The 22,714-nt window shown below is 39.0% G+C and overlaps 1 protein-coding gene across 3 annotated transcripts in view; it reads left to right on the plus strand.

Moving 5' to 3' along the window:
- The window catches only part of Pik3r3 (phosphoinositide-3-kinase regulatory subunit 3), a 72,345-nt gene that overhangs the window by 35,502 nt on the left and 14,129 nt on the right, over positions 1-22,714 (plus strand). For all 3 annotated transcript variants that reach the window (XM_051188515.1, XM_051188516.1, XM_051188514.1), the window contains 3 exons: positions 6,489-6,587; positions 15,025-15,205; positions 17,696-17,821. In XM_051188515.1, the coding sequence (XP_051044472.1) occupies positions 6,489-6,587; positions 15,025-15,205; positions 17,696-17,821 (406 nt within the window). The remainder of the gene's footprint in view (positions 1-6,488; positions 6,588-15,024; positions 15,206-17,695; positions 17,822-22,714) is intronic.

Consider the following 22,714-nt stretch of genomic DNA (forward strand, 5'->3'; position numbering starts at 1 on the left):
CCTTTATCTTTTTCTACCTAAGGCAGTGGTTCTAAAATCTTTGCACAGTACTCAGTTGAGATGGACCCCAAGAATCTTTGAGGCAGGGTCTTACTTTGTAATCCGTGCTGACCTAGAACCATCACAAACTTTGATCTCTTGCTTCAGCCTTTTTTAGTGCTAGGATTATAGGCAAGTTTCACCATACACATCACTTAGGTGATTTTGAAGCATTTCTTTTTGTTTGTGTTTTTGTTTTCATATTTTGAAATAGGTTCTGTCTTTGTAGACCTGGCTGCCCTAGAGCTTGCTTTGTAGACCAGGTTGTCCTCAAGCTCACAGAAATCTACCTGACTCTGCCTTCTGAGTGCTGGGACTAGAGGGATGCACCATCACATCTGGTTTGAAGCAGTTTAAATTTTTTTTTTAAAGTTTTTGAGACTATATAATTTTCTTCCTTCCCTTTCCTCTCTCCAAACTCCCATATATCCCTGCATACTCTTTCAAATTCATGACTTCTTTTTGTAATTACTTTATGTAGCTCATTCTCAGAAATAGACATCCGAGACAGATCTGCTTTTTTATGTAAAATGTGGATTTGGATAATTTTAAATACCGAGAAGGAATGTGTATGTATGTATGTATGTATGTATGTATGTATGTATGTATGTATGTATGTGTGTGTGTGTATATATATACACTCATATTTTTTAAAATTTATTTTACATGTCAACCACAGTTTCCTCTTCCCTTCTCTCCTCTTGTTCCCTTTCTTTCCCTCCTTTTTAACCACCCCCCCATCCACTTCTCAGAAAGGGGCAGGCCTTCCATGGGAGTCAACAAAGCATGGCATATCAAAATGAAGTAGAATCAAGCTCCTCCCCCTGCACCAAGTGTGAGCAAGTCATCCCATGGTAGGGAATAGGTTCCAAAAACCCAGCTCAAGCACCTGGTCCTACTGCTAGGGGCCCCACAAACAGACCAAGCTACATGATTGCCACTACATGCCAAGGGTCTAAGTCTTTTCCATGCAGGCTTCCTATCTATCAGTCTAGAGTCTGAGTTCCCATGAGCTTGAGTCAGCTGTCTCTGTGGGTTTCCCCTTCATGACCCCCTTTCTTCAACTGGACTCCCAAACCTCAGCCCAGTGCTTGGCTGTGGGTCTCTGCATCTGCTTCCATCATTTATTGGGTGAGGTTCTATAATGACAGGGTAGTCACCAATCTGATTAGGGGAGAAGGCAAGTTCAGGCATCCTCTCCACTATTGCTAGGAGTCTACCTGGGGGTCATCCTTATGGATTCCTGGGAGTTTACCTGGCACCAGGTTTCTCCCTAAACCCATAATAGATCCCTATATCAAGATATCTCTTTTATTACTCTCCCTGTCTGTCCCTCCCCCAAATTGGCCATCCCAATACTTCATGTTCCTATCCCCCCATCCTCTTCTCCCTACCTCCCCTGCCCCCTGTTTACCCAGGAGATCTCATCTATTTCCCCTTCCTGATGTGACCCATGCATCCCTCTTAGGGTCTTCCTTATTACCTAGCTTCTCTGGGGCTTTGGATTGTAGCCTGGTTATTCTTTGCTTTACATTTAATATCCACTTATGGGTGAGTTCATACGGTGTTTGTTTTTCTGGTCTGGGTTACCTTACTCAGGATGATTTTTTTTTTTTTCTAGTTCTATCCATTTTCCTGCAAATCTCATGATGTCATTGTTTTTTGACTACTGAGTAATACTCCATTGTGTAAATGCTCACATTTTCTTTATCTGTTCATTGGTTGAGGAGGGTCTAGGTTGTTTCCAGGTTCTGACTATTATGAATAATGCTACTGTGAACATAGTTGAGGAAGTGCCCTTGTGGTATGATTGAGCTCCTTTGGGTATATGCCCAAGAGTGGTATCACTGGGTCTTGAGGTAGATTGAGCCCCAATTTACTAAGAAGCCACCATACTGGTTTCCAAAGTGACTGTATAAGTTTTCAGCCCCACCAGCAATGGAGAAATGTTCCCCTTACTCCATATCCTCTCCAACATAAGCTGTTACAGTGTTTTTGATTTTAGCCATTCTGACAGGTATAAGATGGTATCTCAGAGTTGTTTTGATTTGTATTTCTCTGTTGACTAAGGATGTTGAGCAATTCCTTAAATGTCTTTTGGTTTTTTGAGATTCTTCTGTTGAGAATTTTCTGTTCAGGTCTGTACTCCGTTTTTTAATTGGATTATTTGGTATTTTGATCTCTAGTTTCTTGAGTTCTTTATATATTTTGGGGATCAGCCCTCTGTCAGATATGGGGTTAGTGAAGATCTTTTCCCATTCTGTAGGCTGGCATTTGGTCTTATCGCCCATATCCTTTGCCTTACAGAAGCTTCTCAGTTTCAGGAGGTCCCATTTATTAATTGTTGATCTCAGTGTCTGTGCTACTGGTGTTATGTTCAGGAAGTAGTCTCCTGTGCCCAAGTGCTCAAGGCTACTTCCCACTTTCTCTTCTGTCAGGTTCAGTGTAACTGGTTTTATATTGAAGTCTTTGATCCACTTGGACTTGAGTTTGGTGCTTGTAGATAGATATGAATATATTTGTATTTTTCTACATGTTGACATCTAGTTATGCCAGCACCATTTGTTGATGATGCTTTCTTTTTTCCATTGTATAATTTTGGCTTCTTTGCAAAAATCAGGTATTCGTAGGTGTGTGGATTTATGTCAGGGTCTTTGATTCGATTCCACTGATCCACATGTCTGTTTTTATGCCAATACCAAGCTGTTTTCATTACTATAGCTCTGTAGTAGAGCTTGAAGTCAGGGATGGTGATGCTTCTGGAAGTTCCTTTATTGTTCAGGATTGTTTTTAGCTATCCTGGGATTTTTTGTTTTTCCATATGAAGTTGAGTATTGCTCTTCTGAAGTCTGTGAAGAATTATGTTGGGATTTTGATGGGGATTGCATTGAACCTGTATATTGCTTTTGGTAAGATTGCCAATTTTACCATGTTAAACTTATCCAAGAGCATGTGAGATCTTTACATTTTCTGATGTCCTTTTCAATTTCTTTCTTCAAAGACTTGAAGTTCTTGTCATATAGGTCTTTCACTTGTTTTGGTTAGAGTTACCCCAAGATATTTTATGTTATTTGTGGCTATTGTAGAGTGTTGTTTCTCTGACTTCTTTCTCAGCCTATGTAACATTTGTATATAGCAGGGCTACTGACTTCTTTTTAGTTAATCTTGTGTCTACATCACTGAAGGTGTTTATCAGCTGTAGGGAATTCCCTGATAAAATTTTTGGGGTCACTTATATATACTATCATATCACCTGCAAATAGGGAAAGTTTGACTTCTTTCTTTCCAATTTGTATTCCCTTGATCTCCTTTTGTTGTCTTAATTGCTCCAGTTAGAACTTCAAGTACTATATTGAATAGATATGGAGAGAGTGGACAGCCTTCCTGATTTTAGTATAATCACTTTGAGTTTCTCTCCATTTTGTTTGATGTTGGCTGTTGGCTTGCTATATTTGCGTTTATTGTGATTAGGTATGTTTCTTGTATCCCTGATTTCTCCAAGACCTTCATCTTGAAGGGGTTGTTGGATTTTGTCAAAGGTTTTCTGCATCTAATGAGATGATAATATGGTGTTTTTCGTTCATTTTGTTTATATGTGTATTACAATGACAGATTTTATATATATATATATATATATATATATATATATATATATATATATATATAAAAACATCCCCCATCCCTGCACCTCTGGGATGAAGCCTACTTGATTATGGTGGGTGGTTTTTTTTTGGGTGTATTCTTGGGTTCGGTTTGCCAGTATTTTATTGAGTATTTTTTCATCAGTTCATGAGGGAGATTGCTCTGTAATTTTTTTTTGTTGTTGCATCTTTATGTGGTTTGGGTATAAGGGTAACTGTAGCCTCATAAAAAGAATTTGGGAATTCATCTTGTGTTTCTGTTGTGTGGAACAATTTGAGGAGTATTGGTATTAGTTTTTCTTTGAAATTCTAGTAGATTTTGTGCTGAAGCCATCTGGCCCTGAGCTTTCTTTTTTTTTTTTTTTTGGTTGGGAGGCTTTTAATGATTGCTTCTATTTCATTAGGGGTTATAGGTCTATTTAAGTTGTTTATCTGATCTTGATTTAATTCTGGTATGTGGCATGTATCCAGAAAATTGGCCATTTCTTTTAGATTTTTCCAATTTTGTGGAGTACAGGTTTTTGAAGTATGACTTATTGACTGTCTGGATTTCCTCAGTGTCTGTTGTTATGTCACCATTTTTATTTCTGATTATGTAAATTTGGATATCCTTTCTCTGCCATTTGGCTAGTTTGGATAAGGGTTTGTCTATCTTGTTGATCTTTCTCAAAGAACCAACTCTTTGTTTCATTGATTCTCTATATTGAATATATTTTCAGTGTCTTTGAGCTGGAATTCTTTTTATTCTTATTCTTAGGTTTGATCTTTTCGTGGTGTCCCAGATTTCCTGGATGTTTTGTGTTAAGAATTTGTTGAATTTAACATTTTCTTTGACCAACGAATCTATTTCCTCTATCATGACTTCAACGCCTGAGATTGTCTGTTCCATCTCTTGTATTCTGCTGGTCATGCATGCATCTGTATTTCTTATTCATTTACCCGGATTTTCCATTTGCAGAATTCCCTCAGTTTGTGTTTTCTTTATTTCCTCAGTTTTCAAATCTTGAATTGTTTTCCTTCACCTGTGGTTTTTTTTTTTTTTTTTTTTTTTTTCTTCTTCTTCTTCTTGGCTTTCATTAAGGAATTTATTGATTTTTTTTTCTAATTTTTTTGTTTGTCTTTTCCTCGATTTCTTTAAGGGAATTTTTAATTTCTTCTTTAGGGGCCTTTATCTTCTTCATAAAGTTATTTTTAAGGTCTTTTTTTTGCTTGGGATGTTTAGGTCTTGTTATAAAACCATTAGATTCTGGTGCTGCCATATTGCTCTTTATGTTGTTGAATGTATTCTTACACTGAGATAATTGTAGGTACAGGTGTTGATTCTTGTGATGTCCTTGTTGAATGAATCTTTTGTTCCTTTATTGTCTGTTTCATTATTGTCTTTTGGCCTGAGTGGTCAAGGGTTCTGGTAATTGGCTAGTTGTCAGGTGGAGCAGGGTTGTCTCACCTAAGGTTTGTAGGGGTTTGGGTGCCTAGATCACAGCATATATAGTCCAGTTCTTCTGGCTGATGTGGGCTTTACTTGTGCCTATGGGGTCTGTTCTTCCAACTAGTGTGGGTTGTGCATGTCTGTTCTTCCAGCTGGTATGAGTGGAAGCTCTAGGGTCTGCTGATGTTGCTGGAGAGGGCTGTTCATGTGGTTAGAGTTAGGGAGGCTGCTCTTCTTCCAATTGGTGCAGGTGGTGCTTGTTCCTCTAGGGGCTGCTGATCTTTGTGTGTGGGGTTATGGTTGGCCAGGAGGAGAATGTTGTCTTCTGTGGTTTGGGGCAGTATAGTGAATCTTGTAGGTTACAGAGTTACCTGTTGGTGAAGCAGCCTGCCTGCAGGACTCTAATTTGCTGCCTGGCTGCTGGGACTGAGATGTGAGTGGGAGGGCAGGGACACAGGATGTACCCTGGGGGTTAGAGCCTAGGAATTGGGGCAGTTTAGCTGGGAGAGCAGTCACTCACCTCTTCTCCCAATTGGTGCAGGTGTGTTGGTGCCTCTAGGGACTGCTGACCTTGAGTGGGAAGGGGATGTTTGGCTAAGGGGAGAATGATGGTTATGGTGGGTTTGGGCAGCAGAGTGGGTCTTGTATGTTTTGGTATCCAATGGGTGGCAGTGGTGGTACAGTGGCCATTCATCTTTTTATTAGACCAAATCAGATGCTTAGGCAGACAAGGTGAAACACATGCAACACACCTTTACATAATTAAACAAATGCAGTGCATTTTTATATCATTTACAAAGGCAGAATAAACAAATGTAACACACCTTTACACAGTTAAAGTAATATTCCACAGCATAAAGACCATCTAAACTGTATTTTAAAGTCATGTTCTACTGGAATTCAGGGATCTTTTATGTCCTACATTCCACTGAATAATGTTTCTGAAATTCCTAAACTGCAGAAGGAATTTGTTTTTTAACTTGAATTCAAATTAGAGAGCATGGTGTTGATAGGCTGTGAATGTCAGTAACAGCTGCCACTGCTGCTTAAAATAATGCCCTCCTTCTTACACAGCTGTGGGTTCTTCTTGACACTCTTCATGTTCAGACCTGCCTAAGAAAGCCCTAAAGGCATAGTAGAAACATGATCTGTACAGACAGTTGAAATCAGGAGGAGTTAAATATCAAGTAGTCTTTCCCTAGATTACATAATACCAAAAATAAAAACAAAATCCTTTCCATGGGAAGGACCTAGGTGACCACTGGAGACTTGAGGGTATTGTAACCTTCCAGCTGATCTTGATAATAATATGTGGAGACAACCAGTGTTTAAGCTTTTTTTTTTTTTTTTCAAATGTTTCCTATAATTTTGCTTCTCAGGGAAGAGGTAAATGACAAATTACGGGACATGCCAGATGGTACCTTCTTAGTGCGTGATGCCTCAACAAAATTGCAGGGGGACTACACGTTGACTCTGAGGTGAGTGCTTTCCTGCCTTTGCTAGTGTTCTCCTAGCATGAGTATTTAGAGAGTTCTGTATTTTGCTTAAATCTTTTTATGATTTACATATTTTTATTTAATTTGATATATAATTTTTAGTTTAGCTCACATTTAAATTTAAAATCCCTTTCCTGTACATAAAATGTTTAAATATAAAATACCTATTTTATTTTTTATGTTTTAAATATATGTAGCAATAAAATAAGAGGCTAAAATTCCTAAATGTTATGAAATAAGGAATATATTATCTTTTCCTCTTCATTAGTGAAGTTAATGTCATGGGTATAGCTCAAAGTTATTAATGAAGCTGTCTAAAAAACTGTACTTTTTCATAATGTGGGCTCTAAGAAGTAGAATTCAGCATAATTTTAACAGATTAGGATATGTAGACAATAAAACAAGTCTCAGCCTGTGTTGTGCCTTCCATTGGGCATATATAAATGGTTTTACAAAAGGTAGAGATATGAAATTTTATACTTATAAAGATGGAACATATATTAAAAAACAGGTTAAGAGAATATTTCAGCATTTATTCTTAATCATTAGAGTTACATAATTGTGGGCTGGAGAGATGGCTCAGTATTTAAGAGCATATATTGCTCTAGAGGCCTTGATTTTGGTACCCACATCAGGTGGCCTGCAAGTGCCTGTAACTGCAGCTTCAGAAGATCTGATGCCCTCTTCTGACCCAATAATAATAAAGTTTAGTGATTGTTTGTCTAGTGTTAGTGATTCACTCACTCATTCATTAAAGGCTTCATGTATACTAGGCAAACACTCCACCATTTCATCCCCAGCTTGGTATTTGTTGAGGTAGAGCCTCAACTGGCTAAGTTGGAACTCATTATGTAGACAAAGCTGGCCTTGACCTCAAGAGATCTTCCTGCCTCTACTAGAATTAAAGGATTGAAGGTGTGTGTGAGGTGTATGTGTGGGCACACATGCCATAGCACATGTAGAGGTCAAAGAACAATTTGTGGGGTTCAGTTCACTCTCCACCTTTAATTGGTACTGTGACGCAGTAAATGCTTTTACCCACTAAGCCATCTCACTGGGCCTCTAAAATTTTTCTTTTTCTTTTTTTCTCCTCAAGACAGGGTTTCTCTGTGTAGTCCTGGCAGTTCTGGAACTTGTTCTATAGATTAGGCTGGCTTTGAACATGGAGATCCCCTGCCTCTGCCTCCCAGGTGCTGGGATTTAAGGCATGAACCACCTCGCCTGGCTGGAAAATGTTTTTAATCTCAGTAAGATGTTGCTTTATTCCCAAATTCTTAGTCATTTCTAACTAAAAAAAAAAAATTTGTGCAAAGTAGTTTGGGAGCACATTCCCCGTGGAGGGATACTCCCTTAGTCTAGAGGAAGGAGGGAAGTCCTAGTCCCTACTCCAAAGGACTTGATAGATTTTGATGGTCCCTCCTGGAAGGCATCACCCTCCCTGTGGAGTGGGGGAAGGGAGGTCGGGGCATGGGAGGGAGAGGGAACTGGGATTGACATGTAAAATAGGAAAAAATAATATATTAAAAAATTTGTACATAAAAGTAAAGCCCTGTAACTGGGCAGTGGGTAAAAGTACTTGCTGCTACATCTGATTAGGTGAGTTTGATTTCTAGGACATCTGTGAAAGAACTGTCTCCTACAAGTTGTCTCCACAGACTTAGTAGCATGTTTATGCACACACACAATAAATAAACAAACAAATAAGTAAATGGGATAAGCTTTTAAAGTTATCTAACTTAGCTGAAAATTCAGTATTCTTTAGGAATAAGATAAGCAGTGCTTCCTGGTCTAGGATCACCTTTAGGATTTGATGCCAAAAGGAATAGGTTGGAGAGTTGCCTCAGTGGTTAGGAGCACTACTGCAGAAGTTGGGTTCAGTTCCTAGCACCCACATGGGCAGCTCACAACTAACCCTCTGAGGTTCTAGTTGTAGGGGATCTGACACACCTTTCTAACCTTGGTGGGTACCATTCATGCTTAGGGTGACATATAAACATATAAGCAAAACATTTGTACACGCTTGAGACAGTGTTTTTTATTTAACAGCCCTGGGTGTTCTGGAACTCACTTTGTAGTCCAGTCTGGTCTTGAACTCACAGAGATCCTCCGCCTCCTAAGTGCTGGGATTAAAGTGTGCTTTAATAATAAAATAATTTTTCAAAAATTAAAGGAATCTTCAGTGTTCCTAGTTTACATCGGTTTCTCCAGATGTAGGAATTCCTTGAATAGCATTGCTCAAAAAAGGTGTCTGCAATATTCCTTTAGAGACAGTCTATTTTATTGTTGGACAATAATAAAATTTAGAAGATTATCTTTGCATGGGGTATTGTTTCTAGGATTTGGAATATTGATAGACTTAAGACATGGCTTTACTCTGAATAGTTTATAATCCAAGTGTGTAATTGTGTAGTAGGAGAAATAAATATGCCCTGTATCTTAATTGTTTCATTAGAGTTCATCCAATTTCCCCATCTTCCTTTCTCTTTCTGTTTATTTTTCTTTATTTTGTTTATTTCAAGACAAGATCTCTCTAAATACCTCTGGCTGTACCAGAACTTGCTATGTAGACTAGACTGGCTTTGAACTTATGATGTCTGCCTGCTCTGCCTCCTAAGTATTTAGAGTAAAGGTGTGTGCCACCATGCTCAGCTCCTTCTTTTTAACCCCTGTAACTATTCTACTTTCTGTCTCTAAATTTTATTATTTCTGGGGCCTCATCCAAATAGATTCATACAGTATTTAACCTCCTATGTCTTACTTATCATTCTTCAGTTTAACATCTTTAAGGTCCATATATGTTATACTATGGATTTGAATTATGTTATCAATAAGGCTGAGTAATATTCTGTTGTATTTATATAGCATATTTATCTATTCATTAGTTGATAGATGTTGGCAAGAATGCTTTAAGGTTTTCATCCATCTTGAAAAGATTGGCAAATTGTTGGTTTTCAGTAAATAGATAGATTAATGAGAGGACAGGGAAATTTTCTCAGAGGAAATGGGATTTGAACTGTCCCTTTATTGGTTTTGCTAGGCAGCCAAATGATAGACTTAAGTTTTATAAACTCTTAATCTCAGTTATATTTAATTATACACGTCATCTAACAAGCTAAATCTTTTGTCTGTTGTAACTCCCACCCAGGAGGCAAAGCCAGGAGGATTATAAATTCAACCTTACCTGGGTAATTTACGATCTCAAAAAAGAAGTGAAGGGTGGAGGGGCTAGGGAGATGGCTCAGTAGTTAAGAGCGCTGGCTGTTCTTCTAGAGGACCTGAGTTCAGTTCCCATCACCCAGATTCAGCTTACAACCATCTGTAACTCTAGTTCCAAAGTATGTGATATTCTCTTCTGGCCTGTTTGAGCACCAGGGAAGCACCCATACACATTAAAAAATTAAAATAGAATAGGGACACAGCTTAGTGGTGGAATGCTTGCTTAACATGAATGAGGCCCCTAGGTTCCATCTCCAGTGCTGCCTGAGTAACAAACCAAGTTTTGCCTAAAGGACCACATAGGCAGGTAAAGACAAATGAAGTAAGAAAGCTGTATTGAACAAGAGTTAAAGTAACAAGAGTTTCAAAAAAATACGTTTTGGGGCCTGAAAGAAAGGAAGTACACTGTTAAGGGCACATTGAAAGCTGATCTTCATGGAAGAAATGATATTTTATATGTCAAAACAGGGATATCAGTTGCAAAAGTAGGTAACACTAGGAGCAAAGAAAGGTGGAAGTGAGAAATTGGAGCTATTTTATTGTGTGATACAGTTCCATTTGGTTTGGATTCTGGCTGTATAAAATTTGGTAAGAGGAAGTGGTAGGGGGTAGACGTTTTGGGAGCTTAGTCTTGAATTCTAAAATGTGGAATTTATATTTAATATTGTAGGTGGGTAAAGTTGTGATAAGACTCTATTTTTTAAAAGAAAGAAGAAACAGGGTAGGGGATGTACCTTAGTTGAGGAGTGCTTGTCTAGCATTTAAGTGACCTGAGTTTGATTTTTCTTTTCTTTTCTTTTTTTCTTTTTGGTAGTTTTGTGTTTTGAGACAGGGTTTCCTCTGTGTAGCCTTGACTGTCCTAGAACTCACTCTGTAGACCAGGTTGTCCTGGAACTCACACCAGCAGCAGCAAGGGGTGGGTGGCTGGGGCTTATTGGGTGAAAGTGTTTGCTGCCAAGCCTTGTTCAACCCTGGGAGCCTCAGGGTAGAAGGAAAGAACCACTCCTGAACGTTGTCCCATGACTTCCATAAACAACAGAATACATGCACAAATATATATTCGTTCTAAAGGAAGAAAGGAGATGGCATTCTCCTTAGATGGTAGAGTACTTGTCTACACACATGAGTCCCTAAATTGTTTCTCCAGAACTGGAGGTAGGGACAGGACAGTCTAGAGTTAGGCTATTCTTGGCTAGTAGAGTTAGCTGGCAGCCTGGTTATCTGAACAACACCCCCACAACCACAGAAAAGGGAAGAGCAGGAAGAGAAAGTAAGGTCTGGGGCCAAGGAGACAGAGCCTGGATTTGGTAAAAGTTACTGTGATCCTTGCATGGAAGAGATGAAAGTGAAACTGGATTGTGGGGAATAGCATGTGCCACTCCTCCAATAATGATGTATTTTTAAAAAGACAAACATAAAACAACTGTATAACTTAGTAATCAAATCATCTAATAAAGAAAAGAAAATATTCCCACCACGTTGGCCTGTGGGTTAAGTATGCAGTGCATTTTCTTGATTGATAATTAATTTGGGAGGGCCCAGCTTACCGTGGGTGGTGCCACCCCAGTTTTCTAGATGAAAACCTACATGTTCCTTGTTTCCAGCCCAGATCTTCAATTCTCCCTTTTAGCTAAAGAACTTGCATTGGGGATGTATACACATAAGAACTTTCTCATATTCTTACTGCCATAGCTATTAGTATTTGTCTACTAGGGTGAACAATTTGCCTTCCTCCAAGTCTGGTGAATGATTGTTTCAGTCTGGGGCTACATTTCTATTTGTGGAATGACTCTTATCCACCCTTCTAACCCACTGATGTCCATCACTCTATGGATTATCTTGTCTTAAGTTTCAGGACTACAGTTCAGAGGTAGAGCTCTTGTTTTGCATGAAAGAAGCCCTAGGTTCAGTCCCTAGTATTACCCCATCTTCCTCTTCCCCAAATAACTATTCTGTCCTCTCTTTTCTTTCTGCCTTTTCCTTTTCTCCCATTAAAAAATTAAAATAAAAACAAAACAAAAAAACAAAACAAGACAAAACCAAAAAAAAACACAACAAAACTGGGTCTCACTGTGTAGCCTGGCTGGCCTGAAACTCTCTATGTAGACCAGACTGACCTAAAACTCCCAGAGATCCCATCTCTGCTGTGATCAAAGGTGCCACCAAACTTTGCCTTATCTTTAGTTCATTTTAGTTGGATTTATGTACTTACCATTAACTAGCTAAAACCTTTGAGATTTCATTCAAGGTCTTACTTTGCTAAACCCAGTATTTACTGAATCTGTTAATAATTTTATTTTAAAAACCTTATTTTGAAATGCTATTTTCAAGAAAGATTTAATTATGTGTTTTTGTTTGGGTAAGTTCATGTGAGTACAGGTGTTTGTGGATGCCAGAAGAGGCAATTGATCCGGAGCTGGAGTTGAGGTGGTTGTGGGCTTCTTGAAGTGGATCAGAGGACCTGAATTCTGTCCCCTGCACCTCCTGCTGGCAGCTCACAACCTCTGTAAATCTAGTTCTAGAGGATCTGAAGCCTTTGGCGTCATCAGACACCTGCAAGCTTGAGGCAAACACATATAATTAAAAATAGTAAGTCTTTTTTTAAAAATTAAAGCCTTACTGTAGTCTGTAAGCTGTTCCATGATCTGATGTCTCCTCTTACAGTGCTTATTTTTCTCTCTTGATCATTCAGCCCCAGAACCGCTGGCCTCCTTGCTGGTTTTTGTTTTTGTTTTTTTAAGATGGTATCACTCTGTAGCCTGGAATTTTATTTGCAATTTATTTTTTAAATTTTCTTTGTGTGTGTGTGTGTGTGTGTGTGTGTATGTGTGTCTGTCTGTCTGTCTTCCTTCAAGTGTGCCATAGTGTGCTTGTGGAGGTCACAGGACAACTTCTGGGTGCTGGCTTTTTTCTTCTACTAAGTAGGTTCTGTGGATTGAGTTGGTATTGTCAGGATTGGTGGCAAGGTCCATACCTGAGAGCCATCTCTATAACCCTTCTTTAATTTTCTATTTTTGTCCTGAGACAAGAGGATTACCACAAATTTGAGGCCAGCTTGATCTACATAGAAAATTTCAGGCAAACCTAGGTGATGATGTAAAACCCTGTCTCAAAAGCCCAAACCCAAACAACAAAAAAGCTCCACAACCCCAAAATCAGAATGTAACCCCAAAATCAGAATGTAACCATCTCTCCCCAAACCTCAGACTGTGAAATACCCATGTGGTCTTTTAAGAGTATGGGCTGTGTATGGCTTGCCAGTCATTGTGTCTGTAGCACCTTGTGAAGTTCCTGGTAGGTACATAGATGCTTGTGGGGTCTGTAAACAACAGGGCTGGCAGAATAGCCAAGGCAGGATGGAAATCTAGTTCAACCTGACTTCCTTAGCCAGTGTTGGTTCAAACTTTTAGAGTCTGACCCTGGACAGTTTATTTTCCACATATTTAAGCACAGCACAAATTTGGAAAAAACGTTTCTTGATGATAATTAACTCAATCCTGTGTGTACAACAAACTTAAGACACGTTTATATTGAAACTCTTTACAAAGCACACAAGGCCTCTTCCAAACGATGGGGTCCACTGGCTCAGAAACAGTGCTCAAGATAAGGGTCTGGGAAGAATGACTGAGGGAGTCAGGCATGGCTGTTGTAAAGTGCAAAAGTTACCTAGGCTGTTGTAAAGTGCAGGTGACACCTCCCTTAAGGATAGGTTTTATTGACCGAGAAGCAATGCTCATGATCTAGGGAGGAAGATCTGGGATAAACAAACATAGTCTGGAGATTCAGGTTAAGGTCCCTACAGGGGGTTGGAGAGATAGTTCAGCCAGTTAAGAGCACTGGCTGCTCTTCCAGAGGTCCTGAGTTCAATTCCCAGCAACCATGTGGTGGTTCACACCTATGTACATGCCAGAACACTATATACATAATAGATATTTAATTAAAAAATTGCTATTTTAATTTTAGTTAGAAATTCTTTTTTTTCTTTCTTATTTCCCCCTTTTTTATTTTCTTCTCTTTGATTTTCTTTTCTGGGGCAAGGTCTTGCCTTGAAGCCCAGATGTACTGGCCTCACACTTGTAATCCTCCTTCAGAGTGCATGATTGCAGGCATGTGCATAATCAGGTCTTATGAATGATCTTTTAAACGGGTTGTTGGATTTGACTCCGTAAATAAAGGTGGTCTGAATTGCTTAAGCATCAAATTATATCTGTAGTAAAACCTTGAGTGTTTTGGAGATGATATTGAGACAAATGTTTATAATTCCCTTTATATAGTGCTGGCTTCTGCCATTGTTCAGAAAGAGCTGTCCTCATGAGATTGCCTTTGTTTTCCATCACAAATTTTAAAAAATAATTCACAAAATAACCAAAATAATTTACTTAATGTTTTAGTTATTTTTAATTTAATGTTTTGAGCTACATTTGTTGATCCTGAATGTTATATATATTTGGGTTTTTTTTTTTTGGTTTTGTTTTTGAGATAGGGTTTCTCTATATAGTCCTGGCTGTCCTGGAACTCATGGTATAGTTCAGGGTGGCCTGGAACACACAGGCCTGGGATTAAAGGTGTCCACTACCACGTCCAACCTAGATCCTAGATGTGTTTTTTTTTTTTTTTTAATAACTAAGGTATTTTATGAACAAAACAAATAGGAAAAAACAAAATAAAGAAATGTGCCAGGTATGATGGCCCTGCACTTGGGAGGCAGAGGCATCCTGATCTCTGCTGTTCAAAAACAACTCTGATCAACAGAACAAGTTGCAAGTTCAGGACAGCCATGGCTACAATCTCAAGACATACAACAAAACAAAGCAAGCACCAAAAAAAAAAAAAAAAAAAAAAAAAAGGAAGAGAAGAAGGAAAAATAAGTAAGGAAATAATATATAACAGGTGGTGATAGTGTGCACTTTTGCACTTTTAATCCCAGCACTCAGAGGCAGAGGCAGGTGGATCTTTGTGAGTTCAAGGCCACCCTGGTCTACGGAGTGAGTTCTTGGACAGCCAGGGCTACACAGAGAAATCCTGTCTTGAAAAAAAAAAACATCAAAATGAATATATACTTGCAAACACATTGTTAACATATGCTGTTTTACCACCTCTATACATTTATTTGATGTAACTAAATTTTTATATCTTTATATGAAATTAGTGTTTGAAGAGAAATCTGGGGAAAATGCTACAGTCATTGTTTTGTTGTTCACAGGAAGGGAGGAAATAATAAATTAATAAAGATCTATCATCGGGATGGTAAATACGGCTTTTCTGACCCCCTGACATTTAATTCTGTGGTGGAACTCATTAACCACTATCATCATGAATCTCTTGCTCAGTACAACCCCAAACTCGATGTGAAGCTGATGTACCCAGTGTCCAGATACCAACAGGTATGACCCATGAGCCTTCTCACTCACGTCATTATTTTACATAATTGTATTCTATTTGTCAGGCTTATTGGTTAAAAAGAAGTCTAGTTTATATTTACTTTCCTAATTAATCCTGAGTGGGGTGGTGCTTGCCTTTAATTCTAGCAGAGGCAGGTGGATCTCTGCAAGTTCCAGGCCAGCCAGGGCTGTGTGAAACTCTGATCTATCTCCCTCCCTCCCTCCTTCTCTCTCTCTCTCTTGCATACACATGAACACATGCACACGGAAGGAAGGAAGGAAGGAAGTTATATTTCTTTAGTAGCATTTTAGGAATTTTATTTTAGTTTTTTTTTTGTTGTTTTGTTTTGTTTTTTTTTTTTTTTTTGAAATAGGGTTTCAAGTAGGTAGCCTGGCTTTGAAGTCACATGTAGTTAATGTTGACCTTGAATTTCTGATCTTCGTGCCCCCAGTCTCCTGAGTTCTAGGATTGTAGGTTTTGCTGTCATACCTCGTGTGTGTGTGTGGGGGGGAGGGAGGAGTGTAGTTGTTTATTTATTTATTTTAACTCTTTGGGGGCCTACCACCCAGTTCTCAAATAAATACACAAAGTCTTATTCTTCTTATGAATGCCTGGCCTTAGCTTGGTTTATTCCAGTCAGCTTTTCTTAACTTAAATGATCCCATCTAACTTTTGCCTCTGGCTTTTACTTTTCTCTGTTCTATATACCATTTTTATTTCTTACTCCATGGCTGACTCCTGGCATTCTCATCTCTCTCTCTCTCTCTCTCTCTCTCTCTCTCTCTCTCTCTCTCTCTCTCTCTGTTTTTTGAGACTGTGTAAACACAGTCCTGGATGTACTGGAACTTGCATTGTAGACCAGGCTGACTTCAAACTCGCTGAGATTCACCTGCCTCTGCCTCCCAAGTGCTGGGATTAAAGTGCGCCACCACCACCCAGCTAAATAAGTTTTTTAAAAGTTCTGGCTCCAGTTTTTTTTCACTCTTCCTCTTCTCTCTTTCACCTTCCATTTATTCTCTCTGCTGGCCATCCCTGCCTATCCTTTCTCCTGCTTTGCTGTTGACCATTCATCTCTTTATTAGACCAATTAGGTGTTTTAGACAGGCAAAGCAACACAGCTTCACACAGTTAAACAAATGCATCATAAAAGAATGCAACACATCTTTGCATATTAAACAAATATTCCACAGTATAAACGAATGTAAACATCTTCAGCTAATATTCCACAACAGGGTGTATGTAGAGGCCAGAGGTCATTCTTGGGTGTTAGTCCTTAAGAGCAATCCACCTATTTATTTTGAGTCAGGGTCTCTCATTGGAACCTGAGTTTACTGATTAGCTCAGGTTGCATAACCCTTGAGCCCCAGGATCTACCCATTTCTAGTAGTGGGATTCAAGCATGTGGCACCAAACCTCACTTTATTCAGATCTTCATGTTTATGTAACAAACAGAGCTATCTTTACCCCTTCCTTCCTCCCTCCCTCCCTCCCTCTCTCCCTTCCTTCCTTCCTTTCTTCCTTTCTTCCTTCCTCCTTAACTTAAAAAAAGTGTGCGCACAAGCACGTGTCTGCGTTTGTGCCCTTGTGCCCCTGTGCCTTCAAAGGCTAGAAGACATGACATCACATCTCCTGGAGCTGGAGTTATAGGCAGTAGTAAACTGCTGGAGGTGAGTGCTGGGAATGAACTTGGGACTTCTGAAGAGCAGCAAGGTGCTCCCAACCACTGAGCCATCTCCAATCTCTCCATTCCTATTTCTTCTTAAAAATTTTATTGGCCAGCTGTTGGTGGCACATGCCTTTAATCCCAGCATTTGGGAAGCAGAGGCAGGCAATCTCTGTGAGTTCGAAGCCAGCCTGGTCTACAGAGCAAGTTCCAGGACAGGCTCCAAAGCAATACAGAGAAACCCTGTCTCGAAAAACCAAAAAAAAAAAAATTTGTTTTTGTTGTTATTTTATGTTTTTGCATGCATTTATATATGTGCATGTTGCTCATTGAGTCCAGAAGAGGGCATTAGATCCCTTGGACTGGAGTTACAGATTACAGATGGTTGTGAGCTACCATGTGGGTGCTGGGTATCAAAATCAAGTTCTCTGGAAGAATAGTCAGTGCTCTTAAGCACTGAGTCATTTCTCTAGCCTCATAGTTCTTAATAAATATTTTTTTTAATAACATTATTTTTACCTGATTTAAATCTGGTCTTACTGTCACTAAAAAGTGTTTTTCTTGCCAGGTGGGTGATGTAAACCTTTAATCCCACCACTAGGGAGGTGAGGATTGCTGTGAGTTCCAGGACAGCCTGGTCTGCATACTGAAACCCTGTCTCAAGAAACAGAACAAAACAAAATCCTCACAAAATCAAACAAAGTGTTTTTGGTGCTTGGTATTAAAACAGTGACTTCTAAAACTGAAATATAGTTGAGTGTAAACAGACTTGGAAAAACATGTTAGAATTAATAATATTGCTTCATTTTATTTTTGTCTGCCTGTGTAGGATCAGTTGGTAAAAGAAGATAACATTGATGCAGTAGGTAAAAACCTGCAGGAGTTTCACTCTCAGTATCAGGAGAAGAGTAAAGAGTATGACAGGCTGTATGAAGAGTACACCAGGACCTCTCAGGTGAGAACTGTTGTGTGGGGATGGTCCTCGTGCAGAGTTATGGTTCATCAGATCCCGGAATAGCTGACTGGATGACTTTCTGCTTTCTTCATATCTTAACTGTCTTTTGAGATTTTGGTGATACAAATATACTCCTATTCATACCGTTTTTGTTATTGTTGTTAAAAATAACAGTTTTCTATCAGTATTAACTAGGGGCTAGGAATGTGGCCTGACTGGTAGAGTGCATATTGTTTACCTATCAGGTTTGATCCTTGCCTCACATAAAGCCGGGTGTGGTGGTGCAAGCCTTTAATCCCTGGCATTGGGGAGTTGGAAGCCGAGGATCAGAAATTCAAGGTCATCCTCAGCTGTGTAGCCAGCTCAAAGTTTATCTGGGATACATGGGAACCTGTCTCCATTTTTTAAAAATTAGGTAATATTAAATAAGTAGTTGTAAATTATAGAAATTAACAAAATGACAAATTCTTGAGATAGAAATTAATTTTTGTCCATATGGACAGTACAGGGCTGTTTCAGTAGCTCTGCTGTCATCATGATTTTTCTGTTTATGCTCTCCTTATCTAACATGAACAGTTACCACTGTATTTCTAGTAAAAGAAAGGAAGATAGGAGGGAAAAAGGAAGCACACCCCCACCCCCTCAGGGTTTCTCTGTAGCCATGGCTGTTCTGGAACTCACTCTGTAAATCAGACTGGCCGCAAACTCAGAGATCCACCTTGTTTCCGGGATTAAAGGAGTGTGCCATCTCACCCAACAGGTTTTATGTTTTTTAAGACAAATTTATTGAATGTGTATGAGTGTTTTGCTTGTGTGTTTGTGTGTGCACCGTGTGCATGCCTGGTGCCCATGGAGGTCAGAAGAGGCCATCAGAGCTGGAATTATGGATGGTTGTGGGTGCTAGAAATCAAAGGTGGGTCTTCTTCAAGAACAGTAAATGTTCCTAGTCACTCAGTCATCTTTCCAGTCTGAGGTTTTTTTGCTTTAAAGTTTTTATTCCTGTTTATTTTATAAAGTTGATAGTAATGATCCTTCTTTGAGTCTTTTTTGTTGTTGTTTTGTTTTGTTATTGAGACAGGTTTCTTTGTGTAGCCTTGGCTGTTCTAGAACCAGACTGCCCTCAAACTCACAGAGACTCACCCATCTCTGTCTCCTAAGTGCGAGGATTAAAGTTTGTGAGCCACCACTGTTTGGTGTGTGTGTGTGTGTGTAGTTTGTGTGTACTCTAAGCTAAAAGTTAAAAGTTTGTTGATTTTATTTCAAGAACAATTTTTGGTTAACTTTTTTTTTTCCTTTTTCCTTTCTGTCCTTCTTCCTTTTTTGTTTCTGTTTTTTTGAGACTCTTTCTCATTTAGCCCAGTGTAATTGCCTGTAGTGCTGAATTCCTGTTCCTCCTGCCTCTACCTCAAGTGCTGGTATTACAGGGTGTTGTTTTGCTGGTTATCTCTCCTCTAATCTTTGTTGTTTCCTTCCATCCGCTAGTTTTGCATTTTGTTTCCTTTTTTCCTAGTTTCTTAAGTTGTTCAATTAGATTATTGATTTGAGAGCACACTTCTCTTTTAAAAAATAATTTGTTATTAGTATGTGTGAGGATAGTAGTGTCACTGCACTGTGCAGGTCGGAGAACAGCTTTGTGGAGTCCTTTAGAACCTGCATGATTAGTTGTCAGGGCCTTTTTATCCACTGTCAGTTTGCTTTCTGTTGCTGTGATAAAGAGCATGACCAGAAGCAGCTGGGGAAGGAAGAGTTTGCTTCATCTTACAGTTGTAGCCCATCAAGAAGGAAGGAACAGGAATTCAGAACCACAGAGCAGAACGTGAAGCAGAAACCATGGAGGAATGCTGCTTTCTGACTTGTTCCCCATGGTTTACTCAGCTTCCTTTTTTTTCTTTTTCTTTTTTTTTTCTTTTGACAACCCAAGACACCTGCTCAGAGGTGGTACCACTCACAGTGGACTGGGCCCTTCCATATCAATTATTGATCCAGAAAGGTCCCACAGACATTCTCAATGAGATTTTATCTTCTGAGATGGCCCTACCTTATGTCAAGCTAATAGAAGTAACCAGCACATCCATTGAACCTTTTCACTAACAGCCCCTCTCTGCTTTTTTAAATAATAGGTGTTTATATCTATGAAATTCCCTGAATACTGCTTTGTCATAGCCCATAAGTTATCTTATGGAGTGCTTAGATTTCATTTATCTCAAGGCATTTTCTAATTTCACCTGCCATTGTTTGTTTGCTTGCTTGCTTATTTATTTATTTATTTACTTATTTATTTATTTGAGTTGAGGTCTCACTGTGTAACCCTGGCTAGCTTAGAACTTTATGTAAATGAGAGTAGACTAGAGTTTAGAGATCTGTCTACCACTGTCTTACAAGCCTTCTGGGATTAAAGGATACACCATTGCACTTGGCCTTTCTCACTTATTTTTTGAGTCATTAGTTATTTAGGAGCATGTCATTTAATTTTTGTATCTTTATTACTTTCTAGTTCTTCTATAATTAATTTCTACTTTGTTTTCACTGTGGATTAGAGAAGAGTCTCTGTATGATTTTAGTCTTTTAAAATTAATTAAAACTTGGGGCTGGAGAGATGGCTCAACATTTAAGAACAGTTGTTCTTGTAAAAGATTTGGGTTTGGTTCCCAACACCCACGTGTATAGTCTCCCAACCATTTGTAACTATAGTGTGAATCCGGTGCCTTCTTTTGACCTGAACACATCAGGCACAAATATGGTGCACATATGAACATACATGCAAAACACCCATGTGCATAAATTAAACAAGTCTAAAAAAGAAGATAAAATGTATTAAAGCTTGGTTTGTGACCTAATGTGATATATTTTTGGAGAATATTATGTTTTTACTTAAGAATTATCTATAGTCTACTGTAGCTGTCTGGAGTGTTCTTTATTATGCCTAGTATGTGTATAATTGGGTTAATTTACAGTTTAAAAAAATCTTTTGTAATATTACATAAACACTACTATTATACATCTCTGCTCCTGCTCCCCCTTCCTTTTTTTGAGTGAGGGTGTCACTATATAGCCCTGGATAGCCTAGACTCACTATGTAGACCAGGCTAGCCTTGAACTCACAGAGATCTAGGTGACTTTACCTCTCAAATGCAAGGGCTAGCATTAGAAGTTTGTGCCAAGCTGGGCAGTGGGGGTGCATGCCTTTAGTTCTAGCACTCAGGAGGCAGAGATAGGTGGATCTCTGTGAGTTCGAGGCCAGCCTGGTCTACAGAGCTAGTTCCAGGAAAGGCTCCAAAGCTACAGAGACTCCCTGTCTAGATAAAACTGAAACAAACAAACAAAGACCCCAAAACCCAAAACAAACAAACAAACAAAAAAAGGTTTGTGCCAACATGCCCTGTCCCTTTGTTATATACTTTCCAAGATTACATTTATATATGTTTTATTCCCATTAATGATTTTTTAATTTTTTTCTTTTTTATTAATGATTATTTTATGGCTTTTCCTTTCAAATTATATAAAATAGAAGAGGCAGTACTTGGGATATAGCTCATTGATAGAATCTGGTTTTGCTCTCTAGCCCTGGAAGAAAAGCCCCCTAATTTACTAACTATAAAGTCTTATATTATGATATATAATGGCCATTTCACCATCCATATAATATTGATCACTTTAATGAATTCAACCTGTAAAAGTCTTAATAACTTGTTCTCCATTCTACCATCACACACTAGACTCATCACAGTTAATTCATCTGGAAATGCTAAAGTAATAAAAGATGTTGAAACTGGAAATTAAAGTCTAGACACTAGACACACACATAGAATAAATAAATGTTCTCAAACCTTCTGGCTTTCCCTGGTTCTGCCCAGTGTTTGGCTGTGGATCTCTGCATCTTCTCCCATAAGTTGCTGGATGATGCTTCTGTGATGACAATTGGGCCAGGCACTGTTCTGTATATATAGGAGGATATCATTAGAATGGTTTTATTGACATTTTTTGTTTTGGACAGTCATGTTTGCTTCTATCCTGGGTTTCTGGGCTGTCCAGACAGTGTCGGGCATGGGCTTCCTCTCATGGCAAGTTGGACTGACCAGTCATTGGTTGGCCACTCCCACACGTTCTGCATCACCATTACCCCAGTAGCAGGCAGGCAGATTGTGGGTCAAAGGTTCTGTGGCTGGGTTGGTGTTCTGTCCCACTGCTGGAGCTTTGCCTGGTTATAGAAACAGCCAGTTCAGATTCCATACCCTCCATTTCTGGCAGTCCTTGCTAGGATTGGTCTCATAGGAGCCAGAGGGTTTGAGAACACTAGAACATGACCCACAAGATGAACTAAGCAGGACTCACACAGGCCACAGCAACAGTCATGGGCCCTTTGTGTAGCTGAGCTCGGTCCTTAGCATGTGTTATGGCTGTGTAACTTGGTGCTCTCGTGGAACTCCGAATAGTGGGAATGAGGGTATGTCTTTGACTCTTTTGCCTGCTCTTGGGACCCTTTTGTTCCTACTAGGTTGATTTATCCAGCCTCAATAGGAGGGCTTGTACCTAGACTTACTGTAACTTGTTATGATATGTTTGTTTGTTTGATATCCCTGGGAGGTCTGCTCTTTTTTTTTTTTTTTTTAAGGCAAATGGAGCAGAGTGGATCTGAGGAGAGGGGGTGATAGAAGGAGTAGAGTGAGGAGAAAATATGATCAGGATGTAATTTGTAAGAGAAGAATAAAAATAAGTTATGTGTTTAAAAATTGAAATTAAACACATATTAAATACACACATGCATTCAGGCATAGAACAGATGTAGCACAAATATCAAATAGCTAAAAAAGTTACCAAAACAAGCTGGGCACACGCCTTTAGTCCCAGCACTCTGGAGGCAGAGGCAGGCGATCTCTGAGTTCAACGCCATCC

This window comes from Phodopus roborovskii, unplaced genomic scaffold, assembly GCF_943737965.1.
Source record: "Phodopus roborovskii unplaced genomic scaffold, PHOROB, whole genome shotgun sequence".
NCBI lineage: Eukaryota > Metazoa > Chordata > Mammalia > Rodentia > Cricetidae > Phodopus > Phodopus roborovskii.